At 31.4% G+C, this 18,197-nt stretch overlaps 1 protein-coding gene across 1 annotated transcript; it reads left to right on the top strand.

Moving 5' to 3' along the window:
* Positions 1-657: 657 nt before the first annotated feature.
* Positions 658-17,426, top strand: LOC129227287 (Golgi pH regulator-like; the record flags this gene model as incomplete). Its single annotated transcript, XM_054861823.1, is given in 10 exon segments — positions 658-830; positions 911-970; positions 1,112-1,215; positions 1,299-1,405; positions 5,886-5,990; positions 8,383-8,503; positions 9,294-9,374; positions 10,042-10,151; positions 11,542-11,630; positions 17,334-17,426. Coding segments are annotated over 10 exon segments (912 nt in total), but the record flags the coding sequence as incomplete, so codon positions are not given.
* Between the last annotated feature and the right edge of the window lie 771 nt (positions 17,427-18,197).

Raw genomic sequence — 18,197 nt, forward strand, 5'->3', positions numbered from 1 at the left:
TGTAGAAGTTATCTAAATGTGATTCCGAAAGGAGGACCAAGACTAGGAGGAGAATAGTTACGTTTATAATTAATCTCTGCTAATTAATTTTTATAAATTTTAGATTTTATTACTTTGTTAAAACTACGCGGATCTTTAATGCATTCCTTTTTTTCTTTAATATTTGTGGCCCCAAGCTCCTTTAGGAAGAGAGGGGTCCCAGGCCTAGTTGGCTGTGCTTCGTGTCAGGACAAGCCCTGATTGCCAGCGACTCCGTTTCTGATATAAATGTTATCCAGAAGTTTGTATTTTATTTTCGTTTCACACTTTCATATTATTATTATTGTTAAAAATCATTAGAATTTTTTTTTTTTGAAACAAGTTTTTAAATTTTGGTATTTTCAATATATAATTTAGAACTCTTAGGTGGCATTGTAAACTATTGTGTAAAAATTGTTCTCACTAACTTTTTTAGCGATTCAGTCTCGAGGAAAAAAAATTATTGCTATTTCTTTTGCGAATTGTGCTTTTGGACCTTCATTTTAAAATGCTTTCATAATTAGCCTCAAACTGAACTGTTGTTTCGCAATAAACGCACAGATGGCAGCACCAACTTGCTCTAGTACTTTTCTGAAATTGCCAACAGTCGCAACAGTGAACTTATTATTCCTCCGCAACTCATGATTCATGTTCATGATGTTGTTAAATTTGTTTGTTTATATAAATTCTTCCCAAGAATACAAAAAGTATTGTTCACAATGATATTTATAAGTATTCCCTTTTAATTTCTGCTCCTAGTATCTGCAGCTATGGCACTGCTAGAAGATTCACTTATAGTTTCTGTTACACAGGTATGATTAAAACTGGATGTTGTCGGCATTAGGTAACAAAAATATGAAAAGTGGTCACTTAAACTTTCAATATTTCCTAGGTTTTATTTTTTGCTGGAGGATGGGTGTTTTTCATGAAACAACTGTTTAAAGATTATGAGGTATGAAGTTTAAATTAGTTCGAAACAGTTTAATGTGACTTGTTTACTTTTTGTCATAAAGTTATGAATATGAGAATTGTCCGTGTTATTGACATGACATTTATTTTCTTATTTTTTAAAACGAATGAAATTGCATTGTAGGTACATCATGTGTTAGTACAGCTTATGTTCTCTATCACATTCTCATTGTCATGTACAATGTTTGAGTTGATAATATTTGAAATATTAGGAGTTCTTGATTCTAGGTAAGACTTTAGCGCACTTCTTTTGATGATTGTTTCGAATTAATCATTAAGTAACCAGTACTTAATTCTTAATTTCTGTATAGTTCTAGATATGTTCATTGGAAACTTGGCCTTTATGCAATACTATTCATGCTGATAGTTGTCCTTCCATTTTACATTGGCTATTTCATCCTCAGCAACATTACATTCGGTAAGATCATATTTTTAATGTTGATGATTTGTTCATGTTTTGATTGAAACTGTAAAATTGTTTCTTTTTACTGATGAAAAATGTTTAATATCATAGTATTGTCCACTATTGTAGAACTAACGATATACTTCCAACTTTAGAGAAAAATGTTTAGGGAAATTCACCTTGTGATTTGGAGGGACTCACCTAAGGAAATAATGGTTCAAACCAATTTTCATTATTTAAAAAAAAAGACGTAGGGTAACGGCACCAGTAACAGACAAGGGTCTAGTAACAGATAGTCATAAGTTTGGATTTAAATAATAAGATTTTTAGGCTAGTAAAACTGATGTTGCACCCTGTATACTGCCATGCTAAGCAAAAATGGGGAATTTGCAGTTGGGCTCAAGCTGAGATATTGTATTTTAAAGTGTGGCTCTTCCATATATATTTGATTCAGATGTCTTTTTTTTTAAAGAATTTTTCAAAACAATAGTTCATGATCAAATGACCCTAAAACATTTTATTTATTAAGTAAAATGCGAAACAGAGAACAACTTGGTTATAATAACTCAAATTTGTTCAAAAGTGCTGGTATGACCACTTTTACTACTCTGCTTAGCACGGCCGTATGAATAAGCTGAAACTGTAGTTTAAGTTTTGGTTCAGCTTAAGAAACACCAATTTTTAGTTTTGATTTGGTCTGAAACAGGATTGGAAAAAATCAAAACTCAATAGCTTTCATTTTCAGACAGTAAAGTTAAATTGTATTATTTTTCTTTCAAAAAAAAAATCAATCATGTTTGAAAGTCGAAAATTTCAATTAATACTTCAAATTTGAAAGTCAAAATCTAAAATAGAAAATGCAATTGTTACAGTCAGGGCTGGCAAGTTTCTGCCAGGGCGGTTAAAACCCTCTGGGAGAAACCGGTTAAAACCGGCATGGCAAAAACCACTTTCTGCCACATTTTCGGCAGAAACTGGCAAAAACTCTCAAAACGACAAAAAAAAAAAAAAAAAACTATTGACAGACAGTAGAAAATGCATGGAAAAAATAATTAATTGTTAGCCAAAGCACAGTTTAATTTACAATATTATCACAATTCAGAATCAAATTTTACATTGTTTGGACCCTTCAGTTGCTTCATAGAAAAGGTGGTTCCAAAAATCTAAATAGTTTCTCAATTTAATATGCATGAATGAGAAACTTTAGAATATTCTTGCAACAAAAGAGCTAGCAGGCAATGCTTCAAGGAACAAGCAATATTCATAAAACTTTCAAATTTTATATATATTTTTAAACTGGTCCATCATGTAGTAATTATGGTAGTGGTAAAAATTCGACTGGGAAAAATGAGTTTCGAGAAGTGGGGCCAATTTATTTTGCAAAGCTGTAATATTAGGTACAAAATCTAGATTAATATTGGCAAGTAAAATTTGACACTTTCTTCTGGAAGCACATGATAATTTCAATCACAAGCAATTTAGATGAAGCTTATTTGTGAGCAAATTACAAACAGTCGAGCAAATTACAAACAGTAATGCCAGTTTAATTTTGAATGCCACTCCTCTATCCTAAGAACCCATACGATTTTCGTCCTTTGTTAGATTAATCCAAATATTACGAGCATCATCAATTGAAAAGTTCCCATTCTGAACTAAATCAAAGGCACTAGCATAACATTTTATTTTTTATTTTTGAAATAAAGTTAAAATTTTTTGTTTACCTAAACAAATATCATTTAGTAATTACTTTAGTTTTTTAAGACGATTTTTAGTTTTTGCCAGTTTCTGCCGGTTTTAACCAGTTATAACCAGTTTCTGCCACTGGCACGGCAAAAACTAGTTTCTGCCGGCAGAAAGCCAACCCTGGTTACAGTTAGGCACACATTACCCAATATTATTGGTTGAATGACGACCTGACTTATTTCTGGTGTTTGATCATGAAAGCTCTCAGTTATAAAACAAAAAAAATTTTTTTTTTGTTCTAATTAATCTTACTTTTATGTGTATTTCTGTCAAGCAGATGTGCGGATAGCATATATTTCTTAATGCTTAACATTTCATATGTACCAAGAAACACAGAGCTATTAAGAAACCCTAATTTTATTCATAAAAAAATCAAATTTTCCATTTTTTCCAATTCCCCCAAAAAAACCCCTGGTAAAACGTTTTTTTTCCACCATTTCAAATTTTCCGGAAATTTTACATCTCTATCCATTACTCCAGCGCCGTGCCCAAGGGGAGGGTTTTAGGGGTTAAACCCCTCCCTTGGGGAAAAAATAAGCAAAATGAAGAAAATGTATATTTGACTTAAATTTACTTTAATGATAAAGTTTGCGTTCAGTGTTTTTATTTTATTTTAATTTTCTCTCTGAAGTTTTTTGTGATTTACAACTGCTAAAGCCTTACAAACTGATGTAATATTTTGGAAAAAGTATGGCGGACGAACCGCTGAATGATCTACCAATGCAAAGAAAAAATATTGCTTATTGTAAGGAGCTTATGGTGAATTTGGCATATCTATGAAAATGCATTAGTGATTGTGCTTGGCTATGTAATTTGCATCTGCAAAGAGCTCTTTCTTGTTTCGTTTATTAAGCATTATTTCAGAGCATAACAACCTGATATACATTCTACATTAGAAAAGAATTTGTGAAGAGTTTTTAATACTCATTGCAATATACTACATAGTAAATAGATTTAATTAAAAAGAAGCAAGCAAAGTTTGATTAAAGCGAATCTGTGAAACGAAGGAATACTTTGGTAACTTGTACAGCTAGAGGTATCCTTCAAGAATACAGCAGTCCTTACATGTGAATGAACGCCATACTGAGATCGGCAATTTGTCGTAAAACTAAAAGCTGTAAGGGGGTGAAATTCTCCCCCCCCGACTGGTAATATTAAAACCCCTCCCTTTATGAAAATCTGGACACGGGCCTGCATTACTCATCCTATCTGTTACTGGGTACCATCAGATTTTTCGATGTCTGTTACTGAGGGTCGAACCTTTCGAAATTGAGCAAATAAAAATAGAATTGACAAATTCAGAGGATCCAGAAGCAGCCAAACATTAGATGAGATGTTGTTGCATGAGAGAGAAATAGTTTTAATAATTTTATTCTTTAAACACCATCGATAATACTTTTAAACCTAATTTTTGAAGTTGGCGCAAAAACAAAAAGTAAAATCCAGTGTAACCATGCTTTGTTTCTTTTTTTTTTTTTTTGAAGAAAATCATCCAAAGTTACAAACGAAACTTTGAGTTATGGCTGTGAATGATTTTATCTATCGTTTTTGCACCAACTTCAAAAATTATGTTTAAAAGTATTATCAGTGGTGTTTAAAGAATAAAATTATTTTTCACTTTTTAGAGCAATTTTGTGAAGTCTGTTCCATTTTTTTTTTCAAAATTTTTTTTATTTCATTCTTTTTAGTGTAAATGTATTTCAGAAATAATAAGAAGTTACCATCACGAAACTTCACCTTATTTTTTTCATAAAAATGCTTCATACTAAAAAAAAATTGTAAACACGCCTTAAATTTTAAGCGATTGGCACTAAAAATTTGTCTTTGTTCATCTCTGGAATTTATTTGTGCGTTAATTTAATTATAACCATTTAAATATTACGTTTTCCCTTACTAATTTGCATTTCACAGCATACAAGTTGCTTGTGATGCAATCCTGTATCTCCTTACTTAGCTCAGATCATCTGTTATTTACATAGATGATAACGATAAAAATACTATTATAGTTGAGGCAAACCTAACCTCAATGACAATGAAAAAATTTGATGCATGCTTCAGAGAAGCCTTCATTCAAAATTATCATTTCAATTACTATTAATGTTACTGTTGTATGGCACCAAACTTTTATAACAATGGGTTTTATATTTAATCATTTGATAGGGAAATTGCATGAAATTTACTGTTTTTTGCCCATAACTTTTTTCTATAGAACAAATATGGTCAAAGTAATGGGACCTAAGTTGAGCCATCCCCTATCCATTAAAAAAAGAATCATCAAAATCGGTTCACTAGGTGAAACCCTGTGAGTGGACAAACAAAAAAAAAAAAAAAAAAACATACATACGGTATGAACTGATAACCGCCTCCTTTTTAAAGTCGGTTAAAAATCTAATTACATTTAAAGGGTCAGAAAATTGAGTTAACCTGAGAGCGATGTCTTAAGCATGTCTGTTACTGGTGCCACTACCCTATGGCATTGGCATCCCCTTCTCTCAGAAATGCAGCACTGATTATCTATCCCTTTTAACCTTATCTTAAACTTTAATGCTGTAATAAGTAACCCGCTTAACTTATTACAGCTTTTACAGATCAAAAAAGCAATATTTTGCATTAATAAGGTTCAACTGTATTTTTGATAAATTCATTTGTGAACTCCTTTTGAGATACATGTTGCATTATTTTATTCATTTATTAACTTAATTTTGCATTCATATGTTATGATTAAATTTTTAATTTTCATTTATTCTTATAGTTCAGAAGCAGCTTATTAAGCCTTTAACTATTGCATCATGGCTTGGCTTTATGTATTTATTTTGGAAAATAGGAGATCCTTTTCCAGTTCTAAGTCCTGAACATGGTATGTATATTATAATTTGTTATTGCTTTGGATCTTTCTCTCTCCTTACCCTTTTTTAATTAGAGAAATATCAACAATGTATTAAGATACAATTGTGTAATATTAACAATGGTGTCGTTTCCTTCAGTCAAAAGTACTACTTTTAGCCATTGAAATGGATAGAATGAGCAAAAAAAATTACATGAAACCAAAAAATATTTTGATTTTCCCAACAGTTTTTTTTAAATTAATTTTTTAAAATGTCCAATTTTTCAAACAAGGCGTGATCTTTATGACGTCACAAATGATGCAATTTGGCGCATCTTTCTACTACGTTTCCACGTAATGATAATCAAGCAGCGAATTGAAATTGCACTCTAGGTTTGCTATCAACCATATCGTTGCCAGTACATGTGAGCAAAGATGCGAATTAAATATTTTTTTCTGTGAATGGCAACATTGAATGGCATTTCATCATTTGTGATGTCACACGACAGAAGCGTAAACAATGAAAGCGCGCTGATTTAAGTAATTTTTTAAAAATATTAAACTTAAATAAATTATTTAAAAAATGGTCAGATCCTATGTTTTTAAGCATGCTCTTTCAGAAAAAAATACTTTTAAAATTTTGGAAACAACCCCATTGAGTAAAATGTGCCTCTTAAAAAAGTATTTATACACATACAAAGCTGATGATCAGCAAGAGACTGGTCCTAGTCAATTTATTAGTCCCCCAATGAAGATTGGTGGTCCTCTTAAAGCCGTCTTCTCCTTGTTCATCATATCCCTTTTGAGTAAGCTGTTCCAAGTGCCTACAAAACTACTGAAGTAGTAATTTTTACTAATATCCAGATTAGCCTGGAATTTGAATAGCTTAAAACATTGACTGCTCGTTCTGCTTTCCTTGCAAAAATTTAACCCATTAACATTTTTCATTTTGCTAACATGAAACAGCAGAATCGTGTCCCCTCTGATTCCCCTTTGTTTCATTAGATACACATTAAGCCTTTTTAGTCTGGTATCATAATCTAAAAGTCCCCTTACTAGTCTAGTTACCCTTCTTTGAACCCTTTCCAATAGAGAAATATCTTTCCTGGAATAAGGAGACCAAAACTGAACAGTATACTCCGAATGAGGTCATACCAAACTTCTGTATAAAGGCAGAATAACTTTCTTAGATTTGTTTGAAATTGATCTATTGATAAACCTAAGCATTCTGTTGGCTTTGTTACTTGCTATGCTGCACTGTTGACTAAACTTGAAGTCCTGATTTATTAAGACATCCAGATCAATAACATTTTCCATCTGACTGATGACTGAACCCTGTAAATGTACTTGTATGCTTATTTTTACATAACCTAAATGTAGCACTAGAAATTTCCCAACAACATTAACTGCCCTACCCCACTTATCTGCTCACTTAGTAATATGATCTAAATCCTTTTTCAGCTGCTTTACTTTTTTTTTCTTATTCTACTATCCTCATAATTTTTACCTTATCAGCAACAGTGGCAGTGCCAGAGGAGGGCCATGGCCCCTCTGAGTGCCAAGTAAGATTTTAAAAAATGAAAGCTAGTTCTTGAATTCACCCCATCAGATGGACCATCAGTTTTTGCATAGGAGCAATTGTAATATTTTTTGCTTTCAGCCTATCAAAAATATTCTTCAGACAGAAAATTTATTTTCCTTTATTTGCTTTCAAAACTAATGTTTCACTTCAAAAAGCACCTCAACATAAATATAGCAGTATGGTGTGTGAACTCGCAAAGCACAACACCAGTGTTTTTTCTTCCACAAATGACTTTTCCAGGTCCCCTTCCATTTTGTTAACCCCTATATTTCACACCCAGTTTAAAAAATGTTGGGCCCCCTTCTGGCTGGGGCCCGGGCCAACAGATTTCCCCTCCCCCCCATGCATGTCCCTCTCCATAAGCGAATTCTTTGGAACTTCTAGTTTTATTTATTTTTCAAACACAGCAGCATTTCTTAAAATTCAGAGCAAATTTAATTCTTTGGTGTCCAAGTCCGAGTAATGCTAAAAAATTTTAAGATTAAGCATAGCTAAAAAGGAAATGAATGTGAGAGCACTTGAAGATCTTGATAATGTAGCCAACTTCATGAAAGCAGCATGAAACCTTTGGCTGGCATTCTGAGCAAGCAATTAACCTAGTAAAATTATTTTATATTTATCTGTTGTTAGTAAGACCACTAAATTTATGTATTATTAAAAGTATATCATCTAAAGGAAAGAAAAAACAGCAAAGAAACTGGATCTAGATCAGAAGCTGGTCTTACACAAATAAAACAAAAATATAAATTAAAATATTTATTGATACATTAACTATAATTTTGATGTTCATTTTGTAGTTAAGAAAAAATAAGTTTCAATATTTATTAATCATTTTATTTTCAGGAATATTTTCTATTGAGCAACCAATCAGTAGAGTTGGGGTTATTGGCGTTACTTTAATGGCCTTATTATCAGGCTTTGGTGCTGTGAACTACCCTTACACTTCTATGGCCTATTTTATGAGGTAATTAATTTCATTAATGGCATTTTAAAAGACAATCTGCCAGAAATCAAATATTCCTAGATTTTTTTTGTTTTGTCATGCTGCTTATTTAAAACTTTCACTGATGTTGCCATCAGTACTTTAAAATTTGTATTTTATTTAGTCAGGATTTTTAGTTTTGATCACCACAGTGATTTAAAAATAGTTCAGGAGTTATTCATTTGTGTAAAGACTTAAGAGTAAACATATTTGCTTTTTGCATTTTAATGATTATTGTTTCAAAAAATCATTGTCTGTTTTTCTGAATTAAAGTATTTATATTTTTTATAAACAATGAAATCATCTTTGAGTGTCACCTGGTGTGGCTCTCCTCTCCAGCTATTGGTTAAAAGGAACCTTTATTTTATGCAAGGATATGTGATTTTTTGAATGGAATGCATGACTTTGCATCCATTTACTTACATCTTATTGCATTGAAAAACAGGCTCATTGTAATCTCAAAACTTGTCTTCCATATTTTTTACTAACTTGCACTTTTAGCACTGCTTTATAGTATAATAAATTTCTTTCTGGTGCTAAAATCTGTTGATTTTATATCTAGCATGATATATAATTTTTATACCTGGCATATATTTTGTAAAACTTAAACAAGTTTAGTTTTAAAAAAAACTTACATTGTGATGACTCGCTGCATCGCAATGTAAGGTTGGCGATGCATCACGATGTAGAAATTCCTACATCGCCCAGCCCTGCTGTGTATAGAGTGTTGATAATAATATTAATCATGGAACTAAATTTTCCCCCCTTTCAGATATGTATCATCTTCAGATTTCCAAATGCAAGAAAAGAAAGTTGCGCAGACTCTAGACATGATTATTATGAAGAAAAAACGGTCAGTTCTCTTTTTTTCTGTACTTTTTTTTCATAAAAAATATTGATTAAGTTTATGTGTGTATTGTGATACATTTATTTGCTAATATTAGCAAGATTTGTGTTGAAAAGTTATTAATTCTTTATTGTTTGCATACATTACTCATAAATTAAACATTCTGATTTTTTTTTTTTTTTTTGCAATTTGTTATTGGATTTCATTTTGGTGTACATAGTAATAATGATCCTATTAATAGTAATAATAAATAATCAAAGAACAGTTTGAATGAAATTATTTTGTGCAAAATACATCTAGTACAGCTATTAAAACAAATGTTTTGGATTATCAATTCTACTTTAAAGGAAATATGTAGTTTTTATGCACCCCTCATTGGCAAAATTGTTTGAGCAGATGACTCCCAATCTAAGGGTCCCTCTACATGAACCAGTGCAATAGATGCAAGTCTATATGGAACCCTGTCCATGGGTGAAATTGACCGATATAACACTTTGTCCAATCATGCCCTAGTGTTGAGATCTTACTTTAAGCTGTAGGTACCTTAGTGATGCTTGCATTTCATATTTGGCCTGATAAAACAAGCATATCTACTTAAAATAGGAATTGCAGCCAAAGAACAAAGTTTTTGGGTATGTTTATCATGGTTCTACATTTGATGCATGTTTTCTAGGATAGCTTTACATGAAAGAGAAAAGCAGAAGCAGTCAGCAATTTCTGGTGCAGCTTCAGGCATTTGGGGAATGTTGAAAAGTGTCACAACATCAAGTAATTCTGTGGAAAGTATCCTTCATTATATTTGGTTTATTTTTCAAAATTTGTAAGTTTTTCTCTAAATATAAATTTAATGTATTTAATATAAAATGAAAAAAAAAAAATGTGGGGAACTGACAGTATGTAATTAATGCTTGTTTTTAAGCAGTATCCACTGTTAATATAATTATTTTGGTGCTGACTTATTTTGATACTAGTGGCATCTACACGGCTTTGCCCGTAGCAGAAAATTAAAAGGTCTTTTATTTCACCTATTTATTTACAAATAATGTATGCTGAATTTCTCGCCCATTGGCTTGCCCATGTTATGGTTCCACATTATGATAACTTAGTAATTTACTCGTCCATCTTATGATAATTTTGCTCAGGAAAATGTTCTTAAAATTCGAATAGAAAAAGAACAACATCGATATTTCAAAAAATCGCTTCGAGGCACACACCCACATGCTACAAACTTAATTCTGTGCCAAATTTCATGAAAATTGACCGAACGGTCTAGGCGCTATGAGCGTCATAGAGATCCTGGCAGACAGAGATCCGGACAAATATCCAGACAGAGAGACTTTCAGCTTTATTATTAGTAAAGAAGAGAACAAATAAAGCATGGATCCCTTTCTACCTTTGGATATAGTCATTTGAAAAATATGAACATACAATTTATGGGTCTTAATGATTGCATTCCATACATGCCAACAAAGAAGTTTCCAGTGACCTCCCAGGAACTTTTATTTTGGGGTGAAAGAACAATGTCAAGCTATTACTGGTATTTTTTATTTTCTTTTTGAAAAAAAAAATTTTTTTTTTCCTTTTAAGGAAGTATATTTGTAAAAGTCCCCCCCCCCATGGTTCAGTCTGCAATTATGTGTTGCTTTTGTTTCATTTACTTTCACATTTAACTCAGCAATGTAATTTGGGGCTTTCCACTCGTAACTATTATTTCCACTGGTCAAAAAAAAAAAAAAAAAACTTTAGTGAAATCACTCTTAACAGATTAAAAAAAGAAAAAATCAAACTTGTTGATCCAGTGAAAATGTTTGGTTAGTCAAAAAGAAAAGGAGTCTTTTGTTTCATCAATTCTAGTATGACATCCTTGCACAGCTATCGCAAAGCACAACACTGTTCTGTGGCCAGTCCGAGGGTCTTCAACCATTAATTTATTATTTTTTCTTCATGTTTTGCTTCACTGGTTTTTCTCCATTCAATCTAAAGGGTTTTCATTTTCAGAAATTGACATTTATGAGGGATCAAACTCATGCTTGTGTTGACAAATCATTCATACCAAGTTGTCTATATGCATGCATACATGTAAGCTAACATTTCTAGGTTATTTTTCTTATATGGTTTCCAAAGATTTAGAACCTAATGTATGGATTCAAATTGTTTCCATAACATATGTTAGATATAAACCAAATGAAACAAGATGTCCAAGCTCTTGAAGAATTGAATAGGCAGTTGTTTTTAGAAGCTGTAGATATTCATAATATGTTGGTAAGTTTCTTTTATTTTGCAAAACAAAATCAAGTGGAATATATTTTTTAAATTTGTATGCAATAATTAGTCACTTTTGGGTAACTAAGGCACCGTCTCTTATGATGTCACACTGTTTTTCATTATAATTGATTCCACTCTTTGGCACAAAGTGTCATACTTCACCTTGACTTAGTATCATACTCCTCTTGTTACATTACAAAAACATATTGTTACAAAAAATATTTTTAACAAAAATGCATGGTGTCATACTTCTTATTACTCCCCACCTTTTTTTTTTTTTGTCAAAAACTCCGGTTCATTAACCCCCCCCCCCCCTCCTTCAAAAGGTGACATCATTTGTGGAAGACCCCTATTCCTTTTTTTTCAAGCTAGTTTTTCTCATATTTCTTTCAGGGGTTATCCATTTTTTAATTATATGAAAAGAGACAAATTGGCTAGGTTAAGAAGTATTCTATTGAATCAATTTATCTTTAACTAGCTTATTACCCGGCGTTGCCTGGGTGCTTCTCAATGCAACATATCATTTAGATAATTAAATGGATAAATTCTATCTAAATGACAGTAAAAAACTGCATTCACACCATTCTAGGCTCAAGTTTTCAAAAGAATGTAAAGTAGCACAGAAAGTTGAGCATTTGCAGGAAAAATCATATCAAGTAAAAACGAAAAAGCATGAGGCATGTTATCAGGGTTCTGTCAACGATATTCCTTGGTTCTGTCGTGTCCACTGGCACGTTGTTTGCGGATGAATCAGACGGACGGTACATCCAATGTCTTAATGTAGAGACAAATGATTGTCTTGCATAGCTTGGTGGGACAACCTTTTGCGTGGTGCTTCGAATACGAAAACCATTGTGCTGCCTTTGACGGTTTTGTATACCTCAAGACATTAAAGCATGCTATAGTACTCTTTACATACATTTTATTCTGGAAAAAAAAAATCTTGGAGTGTTTTCCTAGAAAGAGTCGTTTATAAATTCAATGGCTGTTATCAGTTACAAATATATGCAAATTATGCCACCCTTACAATATTTTCAGATATGAAAATCATCTTCAATGACCCAAAAGCTAAACAGATAGTCCACTGTACAGAAAATAAGGAATTCGGTCATTGTTATAAACAGCCGTTAACATTCCGTTTTACGGATAATTGGCGGTGTTTTTACTTTCAAGATTTCACGTGTTAGGTAGACTCATTTTATAATTTTTTGTAAATGTTCAGGAATGTAAGCACACTCCGTAGAAAATGTTCACTTAGTACAAATAACTTCACAAAATGTGTCTGTTTGCCCTTTCCGTGACGATTTAGTACCATGCCGTGGAGTAATATTAGATAAGTGTAAATTGCATAAAAAGACGTACGTCAACTACATTTTTTTTCCTATATTTATGTCAAATTTCTATTTTCGTAGGTAAAAATGACAGTTAAATATTAATATTGGTGTCTTCCAACCATTCAAAATTTGTCTAGATTAAAATTTTATTTCAAATTTTTAAAACCTCACACTTGCCATAAATGTTGTACATGATAACTCAAACTGATGCAGGTAGTAAGAGCACTTATTTAAGTTTGCTGCTCTGAAGTATTCCTTTGAGAAAATCGAAATTTTAATTTGCAGAGGCACAGTCGTCATTAGGGGTAAGAATGGTTCCACAGAATAATAGTTGCCATAGAAACAGTTACAGTTATTATTTTAAGATACATAAAGCATTAAAAATGGACTACGTGGACGCGGAATTATGGAACGAACTATATAAAACCCGTCGATTGAACTGCCTTGTAGAAAAAGAAATAGACGTGCACATTTTGGTCACTATCCGCGTCATTTTTTTAAAATTATTTGCAGGCTATGAAATTAAAAGAAAAGAAAAGAAAGTCTTGTTTCTACTTACAACTGTATAATAGACAATTCTTTTGTTTATGTTTTACAAAAGCTTGTTGCACATTCTGTTCCCCCATATCCACAGCTTCAAAACGAAGGAAATGTTATTTCCACGTTTAGAAACATAATCCAAATACTAAAAAGTTAAATTATTCAAAATTTTCTAAATTTAACTCAAATCTTGCTCCTAAATACAATTCTTAGTCCCCCTTCCAGCAGCAAAATGAAACACATTTTTTTAATGAACCCAACCTTAAGCATGCAACATAAAAATTATCTATTTGGGAAATAGGTAAATTTCACATGCATTTAAAGTACTTAATCGCCTGCCCTTCTGACTTATTGATCGTGATACAGAACTTAAGTCTCACTGGAGATTTTAATTTCTTGAAATTCAAAGAATGATGTATTGCGATTAGCGGATACACGTGAGATACAAATTGTTTCACCTTATCCCTCCACTGTGAACAGAGTTGCTTCTATAACACCGTATGCATATCCATTTTTATCTTACTGCATTTTTTCAATGACGGTAGAATTACTTAGTGGTAGTTACAAACAGTAATATTTTTCGATTGTTTACAACAAAAGTTATCGATCTGAGAGTCTTGTAACTGGAAATGGAGCTTTGCTCAACTAATTTCACGATGAAGACTAAAACGAAAAAACTTTATAATGTGGCGTAATATTTCATCATGCCCATTTCAGTAGCAATCTCTTCGTGTGAAAAGTTGCCTCATACCCGCTAACTGGTTTAAAATTATTGCAAGTCAGCGAAGATGCTCCTTCAGGTGTACTATTGCTTCGAGCATTAAAGTAATATAAAATTGTAAACGATTAAGAAATTTGTTTACGTAAAAAATGGAGACATTTTAGACATTTTTAAAGTTTAAATTCAAATTAATATTTCTTTACATTTTTCAAACTTTAAACTTTTACCCTTCTAAAACTATGAATTCTGTCGTATTAAATTTTCGTGTGGTTTCGAGTCTAAAGGTGCACAGCCTTTTATTCTACCACACATTAGCAATCCTAGTATGATAGTCTATGTACATGTAATGAACCCCATGACTATCCTCCCCCCTCGAAAGATAAATTCAATCCACGCTACTATGCACAAAAATGATTATTTTACAATTCAGTAGCCATATTAGTATTTTTACCCCTGATCTTTGACAACCTGGAGCGGTTTCTGTGAAACTTAGGTGAACTGAATTAGGTAAATCATGGAATAGTATAAATAACATATACATATCAATTTGTTTAAAGATAATACAATACTAAATTATATTTCCAATGCAATGATGTCGTTTTAATATAAATTTAGTACTCTAATTGTAAAACTGTTGCAGGTTGTACTTCGATAATACCTATCTCATTTTGTTATTTTCTGTGGAGTTTATGTACAGAAAATAGTGATCAAAATTTCGTTTACTGTTACGGTATTATTAATTGAAAACTTATTAGCGAAATGCGCAAGCAAATTGCAGTAGAACCACCGATGGGGATTTCAATGCATCCATGTGTCTTTGCAGGGTGCAATTTAAGAACTACTGAAAAACAGCATTTCTTTTTCGTTCGGCTTTCTTGCCAAACATGCTATACGCTTGTCACTGATCGACATTAACAGCAATTTTTGAGGATACTTTTTGTGTCAATTGCATTTAAAATATCTCCTGGTGGTTATATGTTGTTAACCATTTTCATTTGCTTTGAACCAAGGTTCACAAATACCGATATAGTTGAATTGAATTACTTAAAGATTCGACGTAAATCAAGGAATAGTATAAAGAAAATTTAGAAATTGCAAATTGATTTGATAAGGATCATAGAACATTAAATAAAATTTCTGTTGCAAGGATGAAATAGATGTGGTTTCAAAAAAAGTAGTCTAATGCTGAAGCAGTCGAAGATTGTACGTCAATATTGCATGCAATATTATTACCTTACTCATGTTTGTATTTTCCTGCTATTAACGGGATAAACACTGATCAAAAATTACACGAAGCCTTACTGTTGTGGATTTTATAATTAAACAATATTTAAAAATTATAATCAAACGGTAGCATTCAAATTAAGTAGCACCATGAGTAGCATCAATGGACCCCTGGGGCTTCGTAGGTCGCCGTTTAAGAAACGATGTACAGCATCATTTATTATATATACGGCTTTCTCACAAAACATGCTTTAACGCTCATCACTCAACGGCATTGACGGCCATCGTTTAGGATACGTTTTGTGTTGATTGCATTTAAAATTGCTCCTGGTGGTTATATGTTAATAACCGTTTGCATTTGCTTTGAACCAAGGTTCACAAATTTAATGATTAAAGACAATCTTTGAAGAAACTTCATCTAGGGCAGTTTTTTACGGGCTTTTCATTTAGACTAAATTCATAACTATACAAAAATTAGTTCATGCAGAAAAGAGCAATTTTATGACTCAAAAAATGAAATTAGACCTTTTTGAGTGTTTTTAAAATTCCAAAAACCCGCCTGTATGGATTCCTGAGCAACAATTTACCTTTGTGCCAAATTTGGAAGAAATCCGACGAAAACTGTGGATTTGTATAAGGAACATACACACATACCCACAAACATCCATCCATTTTTATATATATAGATTTGAATGGATCAGTACAATGTTAAATTTTACTTTGCATTCATTCATGTGATGAAACTCTCTCAAATAGTGATAAAGTTTTCAAAATAATGTACTACATCATAAAAAGCTCTAAGTTGCTGTTTATTGTCCAGAAATGTTTTTCTTAAATTAAAAATAATGTATTGAAAAGCTACATGTATATATTTAATCCATGTTTTGTATACCTTTGATTAATGTGTTTGATTTTCTTTTAAACTTAGAAGCTAGTCTTTATAGTAATTAATTGTCTTCTTAAATTTGACTAAACAATGCTAAAATACAAAATTCATTGTTTTTACATTGAGACTATTCTTGCATGGCTCCTTTCCCTTTAATTAAATTCCCTTGTAGCTCAGAAATTTATCTAAACGATTTTCATAACAAATTTGTTTCATGCATGGCTCCTTTCACTTTAATTAAACTCTCTTGTAGCTCAGAAATTTATCTTAACTGTTTTCACAAAAAATGTGTTCCAAATAAAGTTGATTTTAGTTGCATGTGCTTTACAGTAAAAGTAAATGTCAACTGTTTATTTTGGCTATAACAAATTGATTTTTTACCCTTTTCAATCCATTTTATAATCTGTTGCCTCATTTGTTTTAAGCTTTAACTATGTCCATGTCATAACTATATGTTCATGTTAACAGACTTTGTAGGTCTCTTTAAAATTCTGATTTACTGTAGTCAGAGTTAATTAAATGCTTTTCATGCAAAATTATTTCTGCTCTAAAATTTAATCCAAGAAACTTGCAAGTGTGCAACAGACACAAGCCAAGCAAAATTAATTGTAATTTTTTATTTTATTTATTTATTTATTGCAGTTATTAGTATTGGTTTTAAAATTAATAGTTGATTTTTGTTTAAATTTCTAGTTTTGTTTTAATATTTCTGTGTAAAATATTTTATTATTTTTCCTCTGAAGATAATTTTTTAAAAAAATTGTATGTGAAACATGGTATCAAAATAAGCTATATTTCTTTATCATATCAAGTTTAATTTTTAAAATTAAAAAACTAATAATGTTTAATGTTTGTCCAGTTTTGAATTACAACATAATTACCAGTTTTAAATTACAACATTTATTAATATGCTATATGCAACATTTGCAACTATATTAGCTTCCTGGTTATATCAACCTCAAATTTATTTACCTTTTTATATTCTTTTCTTATAGGAAAGAATAGAGTGGTCTAAGACATTAAAAGGAAAATATTTTAATTGTTTAGGGTATTTCTTTTCTTTGTACTGTATGTGGAAAATCTTTATAGTAAGTTGAACTTTGTGTGACTATTTTTTTTTTCTAATTAAATAAAACTGCTGAAAAAAATGCAGATATTATGTATACATAGCATCTGCATTTTTTGCATTTTCATGCATTTTCTAATGTTATAGCAATGTGATATAATGTTGTATTCATTGATTGTGTTACTAGACTTACCTTTCTGTCTTCTCAATTTGAAAAAAAAAAATGTTCCAAGAATTTAATTGTTTGTTACACATTTGAAATCTTCATGTAGTTGGAGTTTAAGTATGAACACCTGCTCTACCCATTGCCTAAAACTTTTATTTAAATGTATCTGCTGCACAAATGCATTACTTATGGTTAAGTGGTGGAACAGAGAGATGTGCTTTTTATTTTAAATGAAGGAAGCAATCACTTGTTGATAGATTTTGCAGGATGATGTATGTATTCAACATAGTTTTGCACTTTCAAAATGCTTGCTTGTTTTGCTTCATAATGTAAAAACCTCCTGCCTTTTGTTTCACGAAAGGAATATTAAATAAGTTTAATAGTAAATTTCACCAAAATTTATTTTTGGAGAAGTTGATGAGAAAATAATTTATTTAATATACTTGTGATATTTGTTATATTATTACATAAACCTCATTTGCAAAGATTTTTTTTTCTGCAATGCAGCCACACCTCCATATATCGAAGCGGCAAATGTCTGGAAAGAAATTCAACGTGTAGAAATTTTTATCTAGTAATAGTTGTAGAAGTGATTTTAATTTTATCATTATTACTCCTATAACATTG

The sequence above is a fragment of the Uloborus diversus genome, chromosome 8 (genome assembly GCF_026930045.1).
Source record: "Uloborus diversus isolate 005 chromosome 8, Udiv.v.3.1, whole genome shotgun sequence".
Lineage (NCBI taxonomy): Eukaryota > Metazoa > Arthropoda > Arachnida > Araneae > Uloboridae > Uloborus > Uloborus diversus.